Source organism: Solea senegalensis, linkage group LG6 (assembly GCF_019176455.1).
Source record: "Solea senegalensis isolate Sse05_10M linkage group LG6, IFAPA_SoseM_1, whole genome shotgun sequence".
Lineage (NCBI taxonomy): Eukaryota > Metazoa > Chordata > Actinopteri > Pleuronectiformes > Soleidae > Solea > Solea senegalensis.
Genome location: NC_058026.1, coordinates 8,592,644 through 8,616,227, shown reverse-complemented (window position 1 = coordinate 8,616,227; position 23,584 = coordinate 8,592,644). Strand labels below are relative to the sequence as shown.

General features: G+C 40.4%; 2 protein-coding genes across 2 annotated transcripts; both read left to right on the top strand.

The window, feature by feature from the left end:
- The first annotated feature begins 10,550 nt into the window (after window positions 1–10,550).
- Window positions 10,551–14,720, top strand: LOC122770435 (transcription factor Sox-10-like). Its single transcript, XM_044027283.1, has 4 exons — window positions 10,551–10,703; window positions 11,038–11,723; window positions 12,107–12,378; window positions 12,494–14,720. Exons 2-4 carry the CDS (start codon window positions 11,281–11,283, stop codon window positions 13,279–13,281), a joined length of 1,503 nt encoding a protein of 500 aa, XP_043883218.1. The 5' UTR covers window positions 10,551–10,703; window positions 11,038–11,280; the 3' UTR covers window positions 13,282–14,720.
- A 1,383-nt stretch (window positions 14,721–16,103) lies between these two features.
- rnaseh2a (ribonuclease H2, subunit A) lies at window positions 16,104–22,784 on the top strand. The gene is made up of 9 exons (XM_044029390.1): window positions 16,104–16,180; window positions 17,358–17,486; window positions 17,577–17,648; window positions 19,035–19,161; window positions 19,253–19,340; window positions 19,604–19,741; window positions 20,185–20,272; window positions 20,403–20,526; window positions 21,404–22,784. Exons 2-9 carry the CDS (start codon window positions 17,360–17,362, stop codon window positions 21,558–21,560), a joined length of 921 nt encoding a protein of 306 aa, XP_043885325.1. The 5' UTR covers window positions 16,104–16,180; window positions 17,358–17,359; the 3' UTR covers window positions 21,561–22,784.
- Window positions 22,785–23,584: the final 800 nt, after the last annotated feature.

The window sequence follows — 23,584 nt, the reverse complement described above, 5'->3', positions numbered from 1 at the left end:
TTTTCATTTGAGTGTAATTTAAACCTTATTGCTGAAAACAAATTGTAAGAAAAAGTGCCATTACTTTCAGCACAGGCTGTCAACTTTCAACCATCCAATATAGATACACCATTTCTGGTGCTCAAATGTTTTTCTTGTTCCTAATTAATATCATACTTACAATTTGTGTCACTAATCAGATCAGCCATTAATGTTCCATATTAAGGATATAGGGAGTTTTACATGTCATATGACAATTGTTTTGATTTTTCATTTTAACTTTTAAACAAAACTGAACTCCAATGGTTGCATCATGACACTTGTTGAACTAAAAGTAGACCATTTAAATAAACGCTACCACTAACTACCACTTTATTGCATAAAGAAGATGTAGGGGCAGATCCAAAGCAATGTTAACAGGTGTCTCCGATTCTCTGGTTGCTGCAGTATAACAGGACACGTCGAGGGCAGCTCAGAGTATGAGAGCATGTGCATGTGTGTATCAGCAGCGTGAGGACACAAAGCCCTGAGGGGAAGCATGTGGCTGTCAGTCCTCACCTGCTTAGCTCTGTCACACAGTACTCAGGTGACTTGCCTGACAAAATGGATATTGTCAGCATTAGCCCTCAGGTAGCATGTAATTGATTGGATAGAATCTAAGCTATCTTAAAGTTAAGAGTCGTCAGTTTGCTCGTATCGTCTCATAATACACTAATGCATACAGTTAAGTTTACAGCTAAAATACAACTCTATATTTTTGAAATATAATCGTCATCGCTCGAGTCAAACTGACTGCAGTACTGCAGATATGTCGTATAGCAACGTTTGATTTATTATTGAATTAGTCATTTAACTGTGTTTCTATGAACTTGCAAAGGACTTGGCATACAACCTTAAGTGGCAACCAGTGGTGACCTCATCGAGACTCATGATCGAACAATAAAAGCTGTCAATCACACCGTTCAGTCTTATGTTATTGTGCCTTATAGCATCTATTTTCCAATAGAGCTCTTCTTGTAACCGATGGAGTATTCTTACTTCCTCTTTAGCTTCAACATGGCAAACTGGAAGACTATACTGAATGTCTGTGAAAATGACTTTTTATGACTTCAAATTGTTTTCCATGATACTTCACACAGTCAGAGGGAAACTCCCTTCATCAGCTTCCTCTCCTGTAATCTAATCAATGGATCTCTCATGTAGTCAAATGTCGTCTCTTATCCACTCTAACAAGTTGTTTCCCCCTTCTTGCAATCTTCCCCTCCGCCTGCTGTCATCCCATCCTGCTTCTTTCTGATGCTGGTTAATTAAGCGCACTGTCACACCCCCTGTCATCAATGTTCATGAGGCAGAGCAGCTGGGTGACCTCTGTGACCTCTGGTCAGGCTGCTAATGGCTGACGAGGATCTTACCTAATAAGCTGGTGTGTATTCATCTTCATGTAGGGTAAGTGTGTGCGAGTCTGTCCGCTTTAATGTGTGTGACTCCCAGTGCATCTCCATGCCCTCTCTGGCCTAACGGGCTGTTTGCGGCCTCGGGCTGTGCGACCAGAGCCGGTGACAGCGTGTGTGCTCAGCAGGGGACAGTATTTAGACACTGGGAGCTGTGGTCGGGGGAGCTTTGATTCCATAATGAGCTGTTTTGTGCTGTGGAGCTGTGAAGCAGCTCACCGAGGGGACAGAGGAGCATTGTGTGCAGCTCAGCAGAGGAGGCCTGACTGAAATGGCTGGGAAGCACCACAGGGCAAAGATCTTCTCGATCTGTCTGTCTGTCTGTCTGTAAAATATGAATGTAATGCTAGTCTGGTGACTATGAGTTTTTAATTACCTCTCGAGACCTCTGCATGTCATAACAAAAGACAACAATGACCTCAAAAATACCTTATTAATGTTTTAAAATACATTATTCTGGTGCAATTTAGAGCAAGATTTCATTTTTAGTACAGAGAGAAGTCACATTTGTTGATTTGTCTGTTTGTGAACACCATAATTCAAACAGGAGGGATTTGTTTGAGACACAGGTTATGGCTGGAGAAAAAAATAATCCAAATTTTGTGGTGATCTGGATATGGATCTGGATTCATGATTTTTCTTTTAACGCAATTGTTTACTATTTCAAAGCTGATGCCAGTTGATTAGTTCTTATAGGCCTTAAAGTGCAAATGTACATATTAACTCAAACAATCAAAGTAATGATTTATGGCATTTTAATAAGGGAGCTTTCAAAAGCAGACAGGATCTTCTTCCATTTTAGACAATGTCATATCACTTAAGACACTTAGCTACTGGCTACATAGCTTCATATTTATATATGGACAAATTGTCTTTTGTGCTGCGTCTTTCAACAAACACTGGGCACATGTTTGAAAACTGAACTTGAATTTATAGTTTTTACTTTTGATGTTTTTAAGAATTGAAAAAAATATCTACACAAATGTGATCTAAATCATATGATCTTATTTTGAAGGAATTCTCCTGGAAAACAATTTCAAGGTACTTCTTGAGTCTAAAAGACTGGATCGGAACAGGGTTCCCTTTGCTAATGAGGAACTTTGGAGAAAATAAAGTGGGCTATTATTTTGTTTTTTTTTTTTTAATCAACATAGTTGATTGAATGTGTTCATTGGAAGGAGTCTGTTTCTAAGCATTCAGCATCATCACTGGCGGTTCTGGTAAGTTTGAATAAGAGACACCTGTGTCAAATTTCTGAGAATCAGAGCATTAAGAAAGGTTATAAAGAACTGGAAGCATGCTGACTGCACACGTGTAGTCAAATGGAAGAACACTACTAACAAAAATAAGGAACTTGGAAGTTGATTTTGAAAGAAAGTGGAATATGGCTGATGATAAATTGTAAAAAGTAATAAAAAAACACACTAGAAAACATAAAAAATGTAAATATTTATTATTTTTCCTTTGTTTTCTCTGCCACTTTTTCACAATGATGTTGTTTATGTTTCTTTACAATTGTTTTATAGGTGTTTACAAAAAGAAACCAACATTTTAACTGAAAAATAGCATGTATTAAGGATGTTATCTCACCAGATTAGTGAGTTAATAAAAGTTGGCGGCACATTTAACAGCGATGCACGTGTTTTTTTATGTTCATTAATACTCATCTCTGACTGTCACACGATGGACATTCTCGGCTGCTCATAGTCATCCACATCTTTTTCAGGAAATCAAAATGACAAGAAGGAGGAATGTCATAAATCACCATATTTCTCCGTCTCTGCTCCCAAAAATCTCATCCATCTTTCCGACTCCTTGTCTTTTATCTTCCCCTCTGCCCGAACAACAACAGCCTCTTTCATGTAGCAAACTTTTTCCTCACAGCCCTCGGGCCTTCTTCTTTTCTCTTTGGTTCACACAAGCTAATTAAATGCTCAGAGCTGGTAATTGGCAACGCCGCAGCACTTTCTCTCGTTCATTTTGTCCCTCTTGCCTTTTTCAAGAGTCTCGTAAAAATTGGCCCTGTTGGCATTTCAGAGTTGGTGAATTAATGAAGACATGGATGCCATCTTTTTCATTTAAAATCACTTTATTTATGGTTTTAGATCCGTGCACAACAAATACAGTTACAGTGAAATACAGCAGATAACATATTATATTTTGTTTTTTGTGGGTTGTACAGTGGTTGGCAGCTGAAATATGACAGTTTGAAAATAATTGGGTTTTTTCTGCCTTTTGTACTGTATGGTATTATTGGCCTGTGTTGATGTTTGGTTTTCTACCACACTTATTAAATAAAAACAAAGTAAGCAGACAATGTAAAGTACACAAGTAAAATGATCAACCTTATCCCAACAATGACATGTGTAGTCTGTTAGATCAATAATGTAAGTGAGAGCATGAGTGAAGACGTGTGTTGAATGGAGCGGCAAAGAAAACCACATGCCAACCAAACCCGAACAACTGAGCTCCATTGGGCCGTTGCACGGCAGCCATTTTACGGTCACATGCTTCAGCAGGAAAAACGAATGGGGGTGTCTGATCACCTTCACGATGGCTCTGCTCACTCCAGGTTAGTCAGGACAGTGTGACACAAGTTAAATGGAACTTGGCCATTACTGATTTGATTATTTACACAAAATGGTACATGGCCCGCAGCACCATGCAGGTGCTGATGCCCCGCCCACCCCCACATACTACTGCAAAGAAAGCAGATGTTGAGGGAAAAACAAAGAAGAGGCTGTAAAAAGAACAGGTTGTCACGTCACATGAGTCACAATAGGAAAAGTTTAAAATTGGGCAACCTGATAAAGTACCTGCGAAGACATTGCATTTACTGATATATTTAAGTGTGTGTGTGTGTGTGTGTGCGTATAGGCCAGAAATGTAGCTGTCTACAGCATCTCATATAACCTCCTTCGACTACTTCCCTCAGGTGCAGGCAGCATGAAGGAAAAAAGACAACCTAAGAGTTTACCTGGGTCCATATGATCCTAATGCACTTGTTGTTTTACTTTTCCACTTATTGTATTTTTGTTTGACCAGACAAAATACTACGTTATTTTTACACCAGTATACAAGGAAAAGGCCAAATAACATTCATGAGCTCAACCTGAAACATAAGCCATTAAGATAATAGTGTGAATAAAACACCGTGCCATCTCCAATTACCTTGAACCAAATAAGGTAAAAAAAAAAAAAGAATAAGATATAATCAGATTAAAATATGTTGAGTATTCTGATTTTTATGTATATTATTATGTAGTCTTAGGCCTATCTTTCAAAGTAACATGTACACAAGTCATAATCAGACCATGTTCTGTAACATATTAACAGGAACATGAGTGGAAAATGACATGAGTAAATATTTTAAAGGTCAAAATCTGAATAAGGTCAATCCTTGGTATCCATGTGAACATCATCACTTTCAGTAAGGAAACATTCTTACATACTGATTTTGTTTTTGCTGCTTTGCAGAGGTTAACAGTCGTCTTAAATGCATGACTAAACAGCCTGCTGGCATGTATGACTGAGGGGCAAAGCCGTCATAGAGACACGATATGAATGCCACCATTGTCCATGTCACCATCATCCCCATCTTCATCATCACCAGCACACTCCGAGTTTCAACATCCTTTTGCATCTGAGTCACAGGCATAAATATAGTCTGTTTATGACTTCTTCTTCTTTTTTTCCACAGACTTTCTCTAAATCTGAACTGTCTTTTTTTTTTGCCAAGCACGTCTCTCATCTCTTGTTGTCATCAATGCCCCCAAACAGCTCTACATTTCTTCATCTCTGTGTTGTTTATGTTCTATTCCTCCATTTCTTTCAGTCAGGCTGAAGCTGTGGCAGAGAGATGCGGACACAGCAAACCACCAAACAATAGGCCATTCATGATAGCCTGCAATGCAATGATGATCCTGCTCTGCCCTCCACCCCTCACCCTGCACCAGCCTCCACAGCTGCACAAGAATGTGGTCCAACAAGTTACCCACTGCCCTCCTCCTCCCCCTCCTCATCCTCCTCATCCCCCTCCCGCTGCTGTTGCCGCCACCACCATCGCTACCACTGCCACCACCTCACCAGTGCTGCCGCCATTGCAACCGAAGCCCCTCTTCCCCAAATAAAAAAGACGAAGAAGGCAAGAAACTATAGAGGGGGGAACTCTGCAGACGGAGCACAAAGAGAGGATTCATGGTTGGTCACATACACTCCCAGAGGAAAAAGAGGGGGACCCATTTAAGTGTGGTGCAGCTGCACTAATTCACTGGGTGAAAATAGGCAAAAGAAGACTGACAAGAGGTCAGATAGCAGAATCATTTTTTATTCATGCCCATGGCTAGCGTGTCACTGCATCATCACCACTTACAAAGTCAGTGTGATGGATAAATCAAGGGATGAATCCAGAGAACACCTGCTGCGCTTGGTGTGTTGAATTCACACTTGTTCTGGACATGATTTCAAAATAAAAGCTGAAGATTTGCTCTCTCTAACAGGTCACTGAGTTGAACTAGAAGTGCCAACCACTACCCTTGTGCTTCAAACACCTCTCAAGCCACGTGTCGTTATTGTACTTCAGATGAGATGACACGTTACTGTATGACCTTAAATCCATTTAATGGTTCTCTCAATCCAGGATTTGGTGTAAATCTCTGCGTAGGTCTCGCACAACAGCTGGAGGAGGGGTTAATAATTAGATTTACGGTTCAGCGTGAAAGTCTGAGTCAAAATATTTGAGTCACATGAGGGTCAGAATTATTGATAGTCCGGAGTCTGCGCGAGCTGGAATTCCCCAAGCAAAAGTATCGACCTCAACTGCTGTCTCGCACAAGCCCTGAGAGCAAATTCATCTATAAACAGTGTTTTTCACCGTCTAAGAGCGCATAGAAGACCCAAAAGCATGAGAAAAGCCCTTGTATCTAGAGACAAACTGTAACTTAAGATGCAATTTCATCCCAGCAGGGACATGTTTTGATGAAATCTGTGGCCGAGGGAGCAGAAGAAGAGAACATGCCTCTGTGCCAATCTTCACCATTTCTGACATATAATTTCGGATCCTTTTGTCAGGTTCATCATCATTTGGAACAAATGACGGCATTCATTTCAGACCCAGTGTGGCTATTGACATGGGAATGAATGCTTTCCACCAATTATACATGAGTTTAATGCAGAATGTGACCCAGCATGTGAATATTTGACCGCTGTGCATGCTTTCCTTATCTGCATCACCCTCTCTCTCACTCTCTTTCTCTCTCTCTCTCTCTCTCACGCACACACACACACACTCTATCTGCATCTTTCTGTTTTTCTCTCCACCCATGGTCAGATTTCAAGAATTCTCTCTGGAAGTATTAAGGCCAAAACTATCTTCTTTCTTAGTTTTCCCACTATTTTCTGTCTGAAACTTTCTCTCGCAAAATAAAGCTCAGAACTAGATATGTCTACTCTCATCAAACTGTGCCCCACGGGGCAACATAGTTTCATTCCAATCACAGCAGAGGAAAAAAAAGGACTGTTTGTGCCTCAGTGTGCACCTGAAGGCTGACACTTTGACCCTCCTGCTGATCATGATCTTTGTCCTCCCTTGCCGATCATGAGATCTTGTCCTCCTCTGTGCTCCATGTTCTCAACCAGAGGGCAGAGGAAATGGGCTCTTGTGACACAGTGGTCTGTGCTGCGATGGTGAGGCCCATTAATGCAGTCACATGGCAGGTTAGCAGAGAAACTGATGCTACCATGTGAGCTCTATTTTCCAACCAGTTACAGCCGCCCCGAGGCCCATGAAAGTTCCACACAGGACATAGAAAATGAAAATGCATAGCGGGGTTTAGATTCTGAATAAAATGCGATGCTCTCCTCTTTCTTTTATCTCCATGAGTGAAACTGAATCAGAAACCAATGAGCAGGTGATTCAGTAAGCCTTCATTGAGTGACAAGTGTAACAAGCACAAGAGAACTTCTTTTTTTTCCCTTTTCCTCCTTTCCAAACAAGGTAGCTACATACAAGTTCTTAAAGAAAACAAATTAGTAGCCTGAGATGAGACATCTGTGATGCTCTGAGATTTCAATCATCCAGGTGTGACAGCAGACCTAAAACAGCTGGTACCTGCTGTGCTTGATTTAATTCTCCTAATTCAGAGATCAACAAAATTAATCTGTAAAACCTCTGAGAATGAAGCATGAAACTATTTGACTCTTGAGTCTGAGAGAGTAAAGTTTTGCTTGTCTATAGATCTGTCTCTTTATACTATAAATTCTAGGAACTCTTACCTTTATAATAAACGTTGTATGTTTAAGGTTCAACAGTTTTAAAGTTTGAAGTTTGCCTTAAACTCCTAACAAAGACAAATATCTATGACAGACAGTAATATAATGGCATAACAAAATTTAGGATAACAATAAACGACACAAAATCAAACAAACAAAAAATAGGAATTATAATTCAGACATTGCAGAAGGTTTTTTGAAACTTCCGCCTATTTAGACAGATTCGTTATTTAAAAAACAAACAAAACAAAAACAAACTAAATTTGTCCCGAATAATTATGTATTACATTCGTTAAAACAACAATGATGAGAGTAATAACATTTTTATCAAACATCAAATTTACATAAATGCATTAAACGCCATAAAACGACTATGATGCCTTACTTTTTCTACTTGTTCGATTGTTTAAAATAAAAACACATTCATTGATAAACTACAGTATGATATCTCTATTGATACACGTGCGTTTAATGATGTTTAAATTTAAAACCTGATATGTTTGCTTTGCATTTCGTTTCAGGCCGCGGCGATGGTTTGAGGAGGAGGAAAACCGCTTTAAAAGGTTGTAGTATTATAATTTTTTCATTATAAACATTTGATCCCAATCATATTAAGGAAAAAAATGTAACCGGAATACAAACTTATATTGTCCCACAATTTATAAAACGAAGAAATCGCATGCATTAGGCTGTTGTTTCAATTTAAATCTATTAAAAACAAATAGGAATAATGCTTCAGATAATTCTAAAAATCATAATTTTGCTTTTTGAACATCCCTCGCGTGATTTATTTACAATATTATAATTTTTAATTATTGATCAACAAAACGAATTTAATATAAAATACAGCAACTGTGAAATAAAACCTCGGAAGAGATTCCACTAGAAAAACAATGCAAATGATAATAATTTAAATTATGTATGGATTCAACCAATTTCAGCATTAGGCCTAAACATAAAATAAACTATTGTTGATTGTTGTTTAAATATATTGTTTTTTTATATATAACCCATTGATAATAAAACAATAAAAATAATTAAGTGGCGCAAATTTGAATTGGAAATCAGGCGATGGATGTTTTCAGTAACACACATTAAAAATAAATAAAACCAAACCACCGTGTCCTGTCAGACAGACAGACTAACTCCCTGGGGGGCCGTGCACATCCAGTTGCAAAACTAAACACACTCCTTGAAACCGCAGCTTCCTCCAGCCCTCTGGTGGGAACCAGCCCCCAAAAAACACACTGCACTACAACGAATTAAATCGAATAAAACTGCGGCGTCGCTCCCTTCGCATCATTGGCTCTAATACAGATAAAAACCACTCACTTCACACGCCTCGGCGGCCTAGAGCAGCTGTCCCAGAGTTGATTTTTGTGATTCGGTGGGGTGCAGCGGCATAAGGTGCACACACACACATTCCCATACACACACACATGCGACCCCCGGCATCCTGAAACACCGCATCCCCCTCTACCATCCACACCTTCGGCGTCCAGCTCCAGGTGCTGCGGAGCATTTTGGAGTCAGAAAGTAAAGTCGCGCTGTGGCGGCAGAAACAGAGAGATCCATGTGTCCTGACTGCTGCGGAGTGTTTTCTATGTGTGCGCGACCAGTGTCTTTGCTCGGACATAAGGGGAGAAAGACGCACACATCTCTCTCTGTTATCAATTTTTTCCATGTTTGCAAGCACAAAACTGCTTTTTGTTCCCCATTTTTTCATTTACGAGGGTTAATGGATAGAGGCTTGGGCGTTTGATCACATGTCTACAATTCACCTGAGATGGAGACAAAGAGAGCAAAGAGATCGGAGAGAGAGAGGGAGAAAACCGAGAGCCGGCCTCGACATGAGAGGCAACGGACACACAGGGGTTATTGTTGCTTTCATTTTGTATGTGTGTGTGTGTGTGTGTGCGTGCGTGCGTGTGCGTGTCCGGGTGCGCATCAGAAGCTACTAAAAGCGACTCTTCCTTACCATAATGTCAAAGACACCAATCATGGTCCATAAACAAGTAACCATTAAGGGATGTGTTGTTGTTGTTGTGGTTTTATATTCAATATTATATTATTTAAATGCACTGTAAAACTGTGCTCAACCTAACCACACCCTGCTTGTTTCTGACTACTTAACGAGCAGAGTGTGATTCAATCTTGAAATTCGATCAGGATTTCTAGATTGATTATTGAATGAATAGCATCTGCGATAATATAAAAAGAGGATGAATTGAAGTTGAAAAAACAAGCTTTTAACAAATGAAAATATCATAAAGTTCCATTCATATTATCTAAGAAAATATGAACATGAGATATATGAGTTTATTTTGTTTAACAGCATACAGACTGGGAGCTTGGGCAACTGTTAATTAAATTACATTATTTATCATCAACCACACATTGCTCATGAATCCTGCTTAATTTGCTTAAACCTTGTATTTCGTTTTAAATACACTTAATGACCTCGTTTAATCACACTTGCTGTATGAAAACCGTGAGCTTCATCTCCTGATCTTTACTTTTTTACTATTTTCTATGTTTGAAGAACGTGACCACATGAGGCAATAACTCTCCTCAGTGATTGTTTATTTGTTTGATATAAGATGTCAACACGTCCAACAAACCTGGCCTTTCTCCTGCCTGTAAAAGGGCGCACTGTGGAGTCATTTAAGCCACTCCGATGTAAAAATCTCACCTCTTCTCCCTTGGATACGTTGCACTGATGGACGGACGGCCATTACCAGTGTGTCGGCCGGCGTCCAATCAGCGATCGGCGGGATAATTAAAGAGCCAATAGGCGCGCGGCGAGGTGCCCGGGGGCGGGGCTAACACTGTGCTGGAATGCTGCCTCTCTGGGAATGTTTTCCACTTTCAATCACTTTTTTTTTCTCCCGGTCCTTCTCACAAGGCGCTCTTTAAGCTCCGCTGTCGCCACACAGAGCAGCCATTCATCGGCTCCACAGTCGGCCACACACTCCCATGTTGAACCACTGGACATCTAAATTGGTAAGTTATGTAATTTTTTTTAAATAAAAAAAATAATACATTTGTAAGATAGAAGGCTATATTTCATTTCAGTGCTTTTGAGTCTGATTTATTTTTTTTGTACTGAAATGGATTTGCTTCACTTTGACTGTACACTTTTTTTATACATTATTATTCTTATTGATTTTTTTTTTTTTTTAAATATTATTTAGGCGCTTTTTTAGTCGCATTTTGTCCGCTAAAACTTGAATCTATCTATCTCGAAATTAACCAAGCATCATAACAAACTAAAATCACACCTGAACTGTGGACTTCCTATGTTTATATTTGTTATAATTTGACATTTCATTTTAAGGTGTAGCTGTTTTTTCTGAGGAGGATTTCCAGCTCAGACTGGGGAGGATTTGGACACTTTTACGCACCAGCATGACTTTGCCTGGAAAAAGTCCGCAGTAATTGGATCATCGTAGACTCCGAACAGCGTGTTCAGTTAAAACTATTTCATCGCTCTCGATAGTTTGGACACGATCTATAACTTCTTTTTTTATTTTGTATTCAGTTTTGACTTTTCGTTTGCTGAAATTAAAAAATAATAATAATGTCGGGAGAGGAGCACAGCCTGTCCGAGGCGGAGATGAGTCCCGGAGGGTCAGACGACGGTCACTCACTGTCACCGACTCAACCCGGAGCGTCACACGGCCAAGGGTCACCTCTGTCCGGGCCGCCTCAGCAGCTGACCGCGCTCTGCGTCGCGGACGGCGTCGGGGATGATGGAGATGGATCCAGGGCCAAATCAGAGGAAGATGACGATCGCTTTCCGATCGGAATCAGAGAAGCGGTCAGTCAGGTGCTGGATGGATATGACTGGACTCTTGTGCCAATGCCGGTGCGCGTTAACAATGGAAACAAATCAAAGCCCCACGTCAAGAGGCCCATGAACGCCTTCATGGTGTGGGCTCAGGCGGCGAGGAGGAAACTGGCTGACCAGTACCCCCACCTGCACAACGCGGAGCTCAGCAAGACCCTGGGCAAACTGTGGAGGTTTGTATGACGAGGCTGTCCCTAAACAAGAAGAACAGTGTGGTCATACATTGGCACATTTCCTGTGCAGCCTGTGCGTAAATGGATGTTGAGGGCGCACATGCTTATATATTTGCACCCAACGCTGATTGAAATTAAAAATACACATGGTCAATGAATAAAAACACACTTTGTGTTTTTGTTGCAGTTCACAATTATACTCGATACAGTTTAATACGCAATCAAAACTTAGACTTATAGTGTGTTTCGCTGTCCCACAATTTGTCCATTACGCACAGGATATAAAGCAAAAAAAGTTAGATATATTTAAAAAAACACTTCTTCGTTAAGCCAGAATTCAATCAAGACTAAATCCCACCTTGTTGTTTTTTCTTTTCCCTCAGACTGCTGAACGAGAACGACAAGAGGCCATTCATCGAAGAGGCGGAGAGGCTGAGGAAACAGCACAAGAAGGACTACCCGGAGTACAAGTACCAGCCCCGGAGACGCAAAAACGGCAAACTATTGCCTCCCAGTGAGTCTGATAGCCAAGGGGAAGGAGAGGCCAGCCACTCCCAGTCTCACTACAAGACCCTACATCTGGAGCATAATGGTGGGGCTGGTTCTCCCCTGGGTGACCTGCACCACCACCACCATCACCACCACCATCCTGCTGGTACATAAGATTTAGAATTCAATCCACATAAATATGAGAAAAAGAAACAAACAGTTTGGAAACTTGTACTTAATGTCGAAGTTCACCTGAACACTTTCCTCCTTCTCTTTTGTAGGTCAGGGTCACAGCCCACCAACGCCCCCCACCACACCCAAGACTGAGCTCCAGTCTGGAAAACTGTCTGATACCAAAAGGGATGGGGCAACAGGAGCGGCCGGAGGATCAGGAGGGTCCAGAGGAGCCCTTGGGGTGGGAGCTGAAGGTGCATCCGGTGGTCCCTCTTCATCAGGCGCTAAACCGCACATCGACTTTGGCACGATGGACATCGGTGAAATCAGCCATGAGGTGATGTCCAACATCGAGCCATTTGACGTGAATGAGTTTGACCAGTACCTCCCTCCCAATGGCCACCCACAGAGTGGACCCGGGGCCCCTTCAGCCGGCTCTTCTGCCTCGTCTTATGCCTATGCCTTGGCTGCAGCGAGCGGGCACTCAGCCTGGCTCTCCAAACAGCAGCAGCAGCCTCAGGCCTCGCCATCGTCCTCTGACCCCTCTAAGGCCCAGATCAAGAGCGAGTCAGCTTCTGGGAGCCACTATGCTGAGGCCTCATCCTCTCCTTCCTCAGGCACCCATGTCACCTACACCCCGCTCAGCCTCCCTCACTACGGCTCCGCCTTCCCCTCGCTGGCCTCCAGGGCTCAGTTTGAGTACGGAGAGCATCAGGCCCCTGGGGCGTACTATGCCCACTCCAGCCAGGCCCCAGGGCTGTACTCAGCCTTCTCCTACATGGGCCCTACACAGAGGCCTCTGTACACTACCATAGGTGACCCCTCCAGCGTGGCCCCCTCTCACAGCCCCACACATTGGGAGCAGCCTGTTTACACCACACTCACAAGACCCTGAGGGAGACCAGCTGAGCAGAGGGAAATATGGGAAGCGTGTGAGTGGATCTGTGTGACTGCAAATATGTGAGCGTGTGTATGTGTGCGTGTGTGTGTGTGTGTGTGTGTGTGTGTGTGTGTGTGAGTCTGAGTCTATGCCATACTGAAGTTATGTTAGAGGTTTTTACTTTTTTAGCCAATAAAGTGCAAGAAGCATCCATGGGGCCTTACATAGTTCAATTTAAAAGAAAAAAGAAGAAAAAAAGCCACAAACCCACATTGTATAAAATAAATCATGGGTCAACAACAGCCAATCAAACAAATAAACCTTAACAACTGTGTGCCATTATAAATATGTATGGAGTCTGGATGTACAGTAGACAAATGAGAGAGACACTGACAGTGGACAGATGTTGATGAGTGACTCTGATTTGACCCAGACAGCGATGGGTTTAGAATGACATAATCAGATTTTATTAACCAAACTAAAGGATGTTTTTGATGTTATTGTGTTATTTTATATGAGTAGTAAGTTTATTGTCGATATCCTACATAGGGTGTAACTTTATTGTGACTGATTTGACTGTACATTTACACATCTGCACCACTGCTTTGGGAAAAAGCATGTTTTGTTTCAGTAGCAAGTTCCCTGGTATTTTGCTCCATGGCCAGAAAAGGAGAGTTTCTTCGACCTTCATTCTTTGTAGATAGCACAGTTTTCTAACTCTGTCCTTTCTTTACATGGACTTCGTTGAACTGAACAATTAAGCATTTAAGGGGAAAATAGGAAAAAGAGAGGGAAAGAGAGCTCTTAAAGGGTGTGTTTCAGCTTGTTGCTCAGTCATGGACACTTACCTCAATGTTATTCATTTTGTGCCAGTATAGAAAATGTGTACAACCATGTACACTTGATTGGAAAGCAATTTGAAAAATCCAGAATTCTGAAACCTCCACTTCAGCCTCTTTATTTTTTTTGCTTGTAAAGTGCCTAATGTTTTCCCAATTCACATTCTTATTGATTCAATAATTGAGTTAAAATCTATAAGGACTAGGTCTTGACCAAACATCTCAAGATAATTGGCCAGCTTTGGGATCTACTTAAGGATTAGAATCACATGTACAACGATTTTACGTAGGCCAAAAGCATGTTTTCTTCTTTACACGTAGCCCTCTTCTTCTTCTTCTTCTCCCTCGTCTTCTTCTTCAGCAATGTGAATAATGGTCATTACCACAGGCTTCACCTTTATCAAGTGATGCATACTTTATCATTTTATACTGATCCTCTTTACCACGCAGTTATTATTTTTTATGTAAGTAATAATGTATTGTGTGTCACACCTTTGCTTCTTTCATTTTGTATAATTCTGGATAGTTTTGTGAAGTGTTTGCTCTACACTCACTCGAGTATTTTTTGCTTCCTTACAAGAAAAGCAATGTTGAAATGTTATTGTTGTCATTTATTAAATCAATTTATTTATAAAAAATATATACATCCAGTGTAAACTTGTTTTTTTCATGTGGTAGTGCTGGTTTGGAGATAACACATGGTGCAGTAGCAAGTGAAGGGCGAAAAACATAAAATCAGAAGCATGCTGCTGACGTGTGAACTGTAATAACAACACAATCAGAGCCCCACCAGGCTAAGCTGTTTAGTGTGTTTGTGTGTTGTAGGCTAAAATTGACTACTAATTCCCCACATTTAATCGGCTGGGGACTGCATGTTACTGAGAAAGACAAAGAGAACCATTCAGTGAGGCAGAGGGACAGAAAGAGAGAGAAGGGGTGGGTGTAAAGCGCCAGAGGCAAGGCCAATTTCAGCGCCGTAACCAGCACACACTTAGACTTTTGTACACGTTTCTCCTTTCACTGTGGCCTGGCCTCTCCACCTGAGGCTGCCTCCCCACTCAGCTGCAGTTAAAACCCATTCAGAAAGCATCCTCAATAAAAATGTCAACTTCATACTGGCATTCTTTTAGATGTAAATCAAAGGTCAGGGTGGAGGCAGTGAGAAGGGAAAGTATTCTCAGGGTATGAAGAAAAGCGATGCAACTTGCTGATGAAAAACACAAAAACATAAATTACATTCCCGGTTCACACAGAGGCGAAGTGGATGGCACTGTTGCCTTGCCAGTAAAAAAATCCGGGTTCACGACACAGTCTGAACGAGGTGCGTTTGTTTTCTCCAGGTGATCCTTTTTCCTCCCTCAGTCCAAAAACATGCATTAATTGAACATGTATAGGTGTGATGTGAGAGAGTGAATGGTTGTTTGTCTCTGTATGTTTGACCTTTAATGGACTGGTGACCTGTCCAGGGTCCACAGCCCACGACAAACGATACCCACGATATATATATATGTATACATATATATATATATATATATACATATATATACATATATATAAATGTGCTGCTTATTTCTTTTGAATTACTTTAATGATTCTGAGACTGAAATTGGAAGATATCACTTTTATGTGAAGATGCCATTATCCATACAACATATTGTTTAGTCTACAAATCAGTAATCAATATGATCTTAAAGCACAAATAAATGATATGTTGATGTACACAAATGTTTTTATACAAGTAATATCATCACTGTAGGACTTTTATTTTCAATATTTCCCATTTATTTTATGGGACTTTTTCACTGAGTGCAGCAAGCATAATTTAAATTAAAACAAATATGATAACAAGCAGAGATTACATATGAAAAAATGTATTAGTTGTACTCATTAGCCGTGGCGACCCCTAGTGCGCAATAGTAACTGCAGGCCTTGCAGTCCAAACTCCAGACCGCGTGGAGGCAGCAACGCGCCTCTATTTTTACTTTAGACGAAGAAGATTTTTCTTCCTGGGGCGCCAAATCCACAGTCAACGAGCACAAGTTACTCCAAGCCGGTTATAATCACCGCATTTACAGGTAAGAGCCGGTTATTATATTTATTAGCTTTGTCATGAAACATAAACTCTATGTCTTTAATGACAAATACACATGTTTATTGTATAAATGGCCAGTTTGAGCAGGTTGAACCGTGTCAACAGTGTGTTAGCATTTAGCTTCTGCATCATAACACTGTCAGCCAGGGAACTGTATGTTTTCGCAGTTCAGTGATAACGACGAAATGAAGTGAGCAGTTGTGTGAACAAGTCGTGCAGCGGAAAGACTTAAAACTCAGTCCTGAACCCCCACGCTCCTTGACAATGCCACCTGCTAAAGCAACAGTAACGATGGCAAGCAGGTTTAACTTATTTTTAAATAACTGGATATTTTGTTACATATATCAGTAATTCAATTCTTCCTTTTTTATTTTGCCTAAACAAAATATGTTTTGTCTTCTATCTCCTATTGAGATTGATCTCGTTTTTACACGGGATATTTTCCCAAATAAAAAAGTCAAAACACATAGATTACATAGGCTTTCAAACAACATTAACACGTTGTTTGAAATTCAGCAACAGAGGTGGACATAATTTATTTGCAGATATCCACATTTCACATTGTGGGTATCTGCATGAATCAATGATATTTTAATGCATATCCAGCCTAGCTATTTAATGTTAAAACAGCTTATCATATACTAGTCCTGTGGCTTTATTTGGCAAGTTTAAGATTTTTATTTTAAACGTTTATACTCCATATAAGAAGGAGTAGTGATTAGCACTATTGCCTTAGTAGCATGAAGACCTGGGTTTGCAACCATGTCGAAACAGGGGGTCTTTCTGCATGGAGTTTGCGTGTTCTCCGGGTTCTCCGGTTTCCTCCCACAGTCTAAAAACATGCAGGTTGTAGGATTAGGTAAACTGGACTCTCTAAATTGACCACAAGTGTAAGAGTGGATAGTTGTTTGACTCTATGTTGCCCTGTCCAGGGTGTACCCTGCCTTTTGCCCCACTGTATGTCAGATGGGATTGGCACGAGCAGCCCCTGTGACCCTCATGTGGAGGATAAAGTGTAAATAATGAATGAATGAATTAAACATCATTTATATGCTGCTAAAATGGCAGTTAGAGAGCTCTCACCCACTTTATGATTTCACAGTGGGACAGAATAAAAGCTGACTTTCATTCACTGAGTCTGTTTTTTACACTGCCAACAGCCATGGATCTCAGTCCCTTTGAAAAAGACAACTCTGTAAGCTGTCGACTAGCTTCTCAGATACCTGATGTCTGCAAGATGGAGGACTGTTGTCTGGGCATTGACGAGGCAGGCAGGGGGCCTGTGCTGGGTATGATGTCAGGATGATGATTTGGTTTGCTTTTACTTGTTTCAGCTGTGACGATGTATATACTAACAGTTTTTATGTTTTGTAAACCAGGACCCATGGTGTATGGAATATGTTTCTGTCCAGTATCCAAAAAGGAGGAGCTGAAAAGTTCGAAAGTGGCAGGTAATCTTGTTTATCTGAACAGCCTGCACTAGCATGTATTTATTTATTTATTTACTTACTATTTTTTTTGCCCTCTGGTAAAATTAGCCTGTTCAACTTAATTTTTTCATTAGTTTTGTCTATAAAATTAAAAAAGGTGTTACATGTAAGCAAAAAACAAACAGTCCAGAAATTATTCACATTTGAGAAGCTGAAATCACATAACTTGTTTTTGTAATAATAATAATAATAATAATAATAATAATAATAATAATAGTAATAATAATAACAATAATAATAATAAATTTTATTCGTTGGGGCCTTTCTGACCCACAAGGTCACCTTATGTAAAAACACACAAATACAACATAAAAATAGAATAGAATACAGTAAAATATAATAATAAAAGACAATAAAATTGTGTTTTTCAAAAAAAGGTGAGTTTCTAGTTGCGATTTGAAGTGTGTTTTGGAGGTCAGGTGGGAGGGAATTCCAGAGGTGATGAGACGGGCAGGAGGGACAGTGAGGTTCATGGAGGAGGAGGAGGGTGCGGGCAGGAGTAGATATGTGGAGGAGATCTGAGAGGTATGGAGGTGCAAGGTTGTGTATGGTTTTGAAGGTGAGGAGCAGTATTTTATAATTGATGTGTTGTGTGATGGGGAGCCAGTGGAGCCGCTGTAGGACTGGTGTGATGGATGGAGGGGGTTTGTGAGATGATACGTGCAGCAGAGTTCTGAACCAGTTGTAGTTTGTGGAGGGTTTTCTGAGGGAGACCATACAGAAGTGAGTTGCAGTAATCCAGACGGGAAGTGACATGACTGTGGACCAGGATGGCAGTGGTGTGAGGAGTGAGAGAGGAGCGGAGACAGTTAATGTTGCAGAGGTGGAAGTAGGCAGACCGAGTAATATTATTGACATGGGATGTAAAAGAGAGGGTGCTGTCGAGGATGACACCCGGATTCTTTTCCTGAGGGGAGGGGGCGATAGAAGAGTGAAGAGGGGTCAATACCAGTGGTGAGGGAAGAATGAATTATTTGTGTTATGAAGGGGACCAGGGACGAAGGGTGGTTTTAACTAGAATGGTAGGGAGGGGGTACAACTGGCAGGAAGATTTAGATTTTTTAACGAGATCAGAAATTGCAGTAGCAGAGGGTACTGTAAAGGATGAGAATGGTTGGGTGAGGGACACAGAGGGGACCATGGAAGATGAAGTTTGGGAGATGTTTGGGATGACTTGTTGATGGATTAAGTTATTTTGGGATGTGAAGAACGACATGAGTGAATTACAGAATGTTGTGGAGTACATGTGAGGAGGGAGTGAGCTACAGGGTTGTGTGATTTTGTGTAGTACTGTAAAAAGAGCTGAAGAGTTTCCTTGATTGATGCATTTTATCTCTCCTACTACAGATTCTAAGACCTTAACAGAAGCAGAAAGGGAAAACCTTTTTCAAAAACTGGATGAAGCCAATAGTTATGTGGGCTGGGCACTGCAGATTCTCTCCCCCAACACCATCTCTACCAGCATGTTACAGAGGTACAGTGTCTTCTGCAAATGGCATCATACAGACAGAAGCATTTTATTTTAATTTACACACATCTGACATAATCTTTGCTTTTCCTTCAAGGACAAAATACAACCTGAATGCTCTTTCACATGATACAGCGATTGGTTTAGTGCAGTATGCTTTGGACAGTGGAGTACAGCTTAAAGAGGTAAACATTTGACTTAATATAAAGTATAAATGTGTTCATGTAGGGTTGTTTAGGCCCTATTTTCCTGATGTGTCTATGATCTTCAATGTAGTCCTTTTTTACTACTTTCGTCAGGCTGTAACCAATGACCATAGACACTCACCAACTTTTATGGAACTTATTGTTTAGAGGCAGTCATGGTGATTATCATCTTGCCTTACTTTTCTTCTCTCTCTCGGTTTCATTCTTGGTTTGCCTTCTTCCTTATGTGTGGCTTTCTGCAGGTTTATGTGGACACAGTCGGTCCAGCAGAAAAATATGAGCAGAAGCTCTCCCACATATTCCCAGGTATCAATGTGACTGTGAGGCCAAAAGCTGACTCCCTCTTCCCCATTGTCAGTGCAGCAAGTATCTGTGCTAAGGTAAGTGAAGACCAACATGATTCAAAGCCTCTTTTTCTGTCTCATTCACTTCTTCTTAAATAATACAATTTGCCTTCCCCGTGATGTCACAGCGTAACATTATGGTTTACATGTTTCTGTCCAATTCACAACTCCACTGCTACCAGTGGTGAGACACAGATTATCATGGAAGAGGAGGAGCCATACGTGTAGTTAGCTAGTCAGTTGTTTGTCAGCCACTATTTGGCAAGTTGCATGAAATTGAATAAAATTAGTTTTACCTTATATTTTTTATTTTTTAAATTTGTAAAAGAGTAAATGGAGACGAGGAAGAGAAAAGTCCGATTGATAGTGAAGTGTTTTATCTTTTATCACAGATGCCACATAAAAGGTCATTTTTTTTCCTAGATGGAATAATAACCCTCAATAAATCCAGTCTATGGCTTTGCGTATATATTTTTCAGGTTGCCAGGGATCGTGTCGTAAAAGGCTGGAACTTTGCTGAGGAACTAGGAGATGTGGAAACAGATTATGGCTCAGGATATCCCAATGGTAACAAATAGCAACACTTATTGGAATAAAATTGTGTGAAACATCATCATCAAATCACTCAAAATAATACTTAAATAAATTGATGACCCATATTCCTGTTACTGGGGCTGACTCTGGAGTGTGTTTTCAGACCCCAAGACTAAAGCGTGGCTGCTGAAGTACCTGGATCCAGTGTTTGGTTATCCTCAGTTTGTTCGATTTAGCTGGAGCACTGCCCAAACCCTGATGGACAGCAAGGCAGTGGCCGTTCACTGGTAAAACATTTTTCAGACTTGTTCTTTTACATATGAAGGCAGAGATTGATTTAAAGTGTCAAAGAATTTGGCACTAAACATGATTGATGGTATCTGATTTCCTTTGGGGTAATGATTGTATTGCAGATATCAAAAAGCTTTTAGCAATTTTCCAAGTCTGTACAAGCTCCAAAACAAGGAGGAAGTTATTGTACTCTTGCCTGTTTGACGTGTTGTTTATCCTTGTATGGATATGTTTCCTTGGAAGTGAGGACCGGTAGGGCTTAAGCATTTAGTTGTTTAACATAAGGGTAAGAGAATACATTACGTCAGTAAGTGTACTTGCAGAGATAGACATACAAAAGTGTGTGTAGATAAAATTGTGAATAAATAAAGTACTTTGAATTAAAAATATTTGATTTTTGAGCACATTTCATTCCGTCCTCTATGCTTCTTGGTGGAATTACAGCAAGGACTGCGTTCAGATCATTTAAAAGGAAAGTAAAGTAAATCATTTTTATTGTCATTATACAACTGACATTAGACAGTGAAATTTCGAGGTCAGATGGAGGTTAATGACATGAATGAATATGAACAAGGTTCATCAGCACCATTTGCACCCTAATTCTAATTTTATGCCTATAAAGGCGTGATAAATGTGACTCATTTAATTTTATTAGGAAAAAAAAGATGTTTGTATTAAGTTCATACTGTGTATTTTGAAAGAGTGTAAAATGTCCGTGGGGTGTACTTCACATGACATGTGAGAATACTTCCACGTATTCATGTACGGAAACCACACCGCGTTTAATTTTCCACACGCAAATCGTTTTACCTCAGGCGACGAACTCTAAGCGCACTGTAAAAATCAGCCTTATTTTGTTCAATCTGTCCTCAGGGATGATGATGAGGAGGACGGGGAGAAGACGGCACAGCGGCAAGGCAACAAGTCCATGTTGTCCTACTTTGGTGCTTCAGCTGGAGGTAACGAGCAAAACCACCAGACACACCGGTTCTTCACTGAGAGGCGGCTGAAAAGCCTCAGCACACTCTGAAGACATACCCAAACACACCGGGCTGAATAAAGCCCTTGTGAGAAGTACATAGTGTATAGTGAAGCAGTTAAACATGGACTGCGATGAAACATTGCTGGTATCCGCCTTTATTTGACCTGTGTGTATGTGTTTATACACAACTATACAGGTTTTTCCTTTTTCCGGACACAAAGAAGCAACACCACTTTGTTGGGATTTTCTTTCCAGGTAATACTGCCCTCTGCTGGCAAGATGATAAAATCCACCAGGTGTTTGAAAAGCATCAGTAAGCACAATTATGTGCTGAAGGCTAATGTGGACACTTGTGCACTTGTAGATTTTTCACAGTAAAAAAAAAGCATGTCAGGTCGAATGATAAGCACAGGTGTACATAATTATTTTAATTACATAGGATTCTGAATATAGTAAATAATTGTTAATGTTATCAGTAACGTGTGCGTTTCCTGCTGTGACATTTCCAAAGTAAAAACAATGTGATAAGGACAGACTAAATAACCCAGAGTCTCTAAAATCTTTTGCACTGTCACAAATCTGTACCATAATTCTGTACATACAATATTAATATTAATCAATTTAATACTTTGCTTTTTTTTCTCTGGACCTTCTGTACAACACTTACTTACATGTGGTTTGTGTTTCATTTCTTCACTTATCTATTGTAATCACACTTCACAAAATCTGTTCACAATATACATATACACGTAATGTACACATACATGGTTTCTTTCCTTATAACATTTTTAATGTTACAACACTGCACTTGCATTGTGGTCATTTTATGCCAAAAGCCTACGTACAGAGTTTTAATAGCAACACTAAGGCAATAGGCTACTTTTCTGTAATAACATTCTGTATTAAGGAATATGTACATACATTTTTTTACATGGTCAGTTTTTGTCATTTAAAATAAGACACTTTTATTCTCAAATGTCTAAAAAACAGACATTTATAAAAGAATATTGCCAACAGTCAGTGCTCATCTTCAGTTTCAGTTGATTTGTCCTTCAAAGCTTCATCCTCATCTGGCTCCGGCTTTTTCTCCAGGCTAACTTGAACACTCGGGGAAACTTCACCTGTGACACATATTAACACGTATTATAAATATTTTCCATGGAAACACAAATGATAACCACCTATGAAGGGATGTCAGTCATACCATAATTATTTGACTTGCCTGGTTTAACACAAATAATAAAAAAAGGCATATCCATCTGTTGTATCCTAGTTGCTGTTGGGTTTGTGTCTTGACTCCTGCATCCGCTTCCCACAGTTCATAGCTAAAGTTGAGACCGCAAACGAGGACAGGATCATGATGGAGCTCCCCACAAAGTGAGACGAAGCTCCTCTGGGGGTCATTCGCAGGGCTTTCCTGGCGAAAGTCTCTCTGTCAAAGGCTGCAGTGTCGCTCCCCGTCTGGGCCAAAGGCTCCATGGTTGGAGACGATGCTTGCATGTCCAGAAACTGAAGGCCTTAGTTTCAGTAGCTCAGGTGTTGGTTCCTCAGTGTAACTGGTGCAGTTTAAGCGTGAGGTGTCTGGATCTCTCTGTCCTCACTACCACGTCAGAGGTCTTGATCTGTTGTGTCCAGTCTGATTCCCCTCCTAATCTTTAACTTCCCATCCATTTATAACCTTCCCAGGCTGCTAATCTCACCCCCCACCCCCACACTAACTTCGTCTCCTTCTGCGTCAGTGGAATTAAATATAGTAATCCCATGCCTGAAGAGGATTTATGTGGTGATCTATTTCACCTTAAGTCCATCTAATATAATTTTATTAGATCCCACTGCTACTGTTTCATAGTGAGTTGTTTATGAGATTGAAGTTTCTGGTCAGTAACTTTTAAACCGTAGACAAGTAGTAAGAAAAGGGCATAAGGGCATGAAAGGTTTGTTTTTACATATCCTTGGTTGTTTAAAAGAAACTACTACAAACTTATCTTCATCACAACCAAAGATCATTGTTCTAATAGGCATTCACACAACAAGACAAGAGTCTATGCTCTGTTTCACATGTTTCACATTTA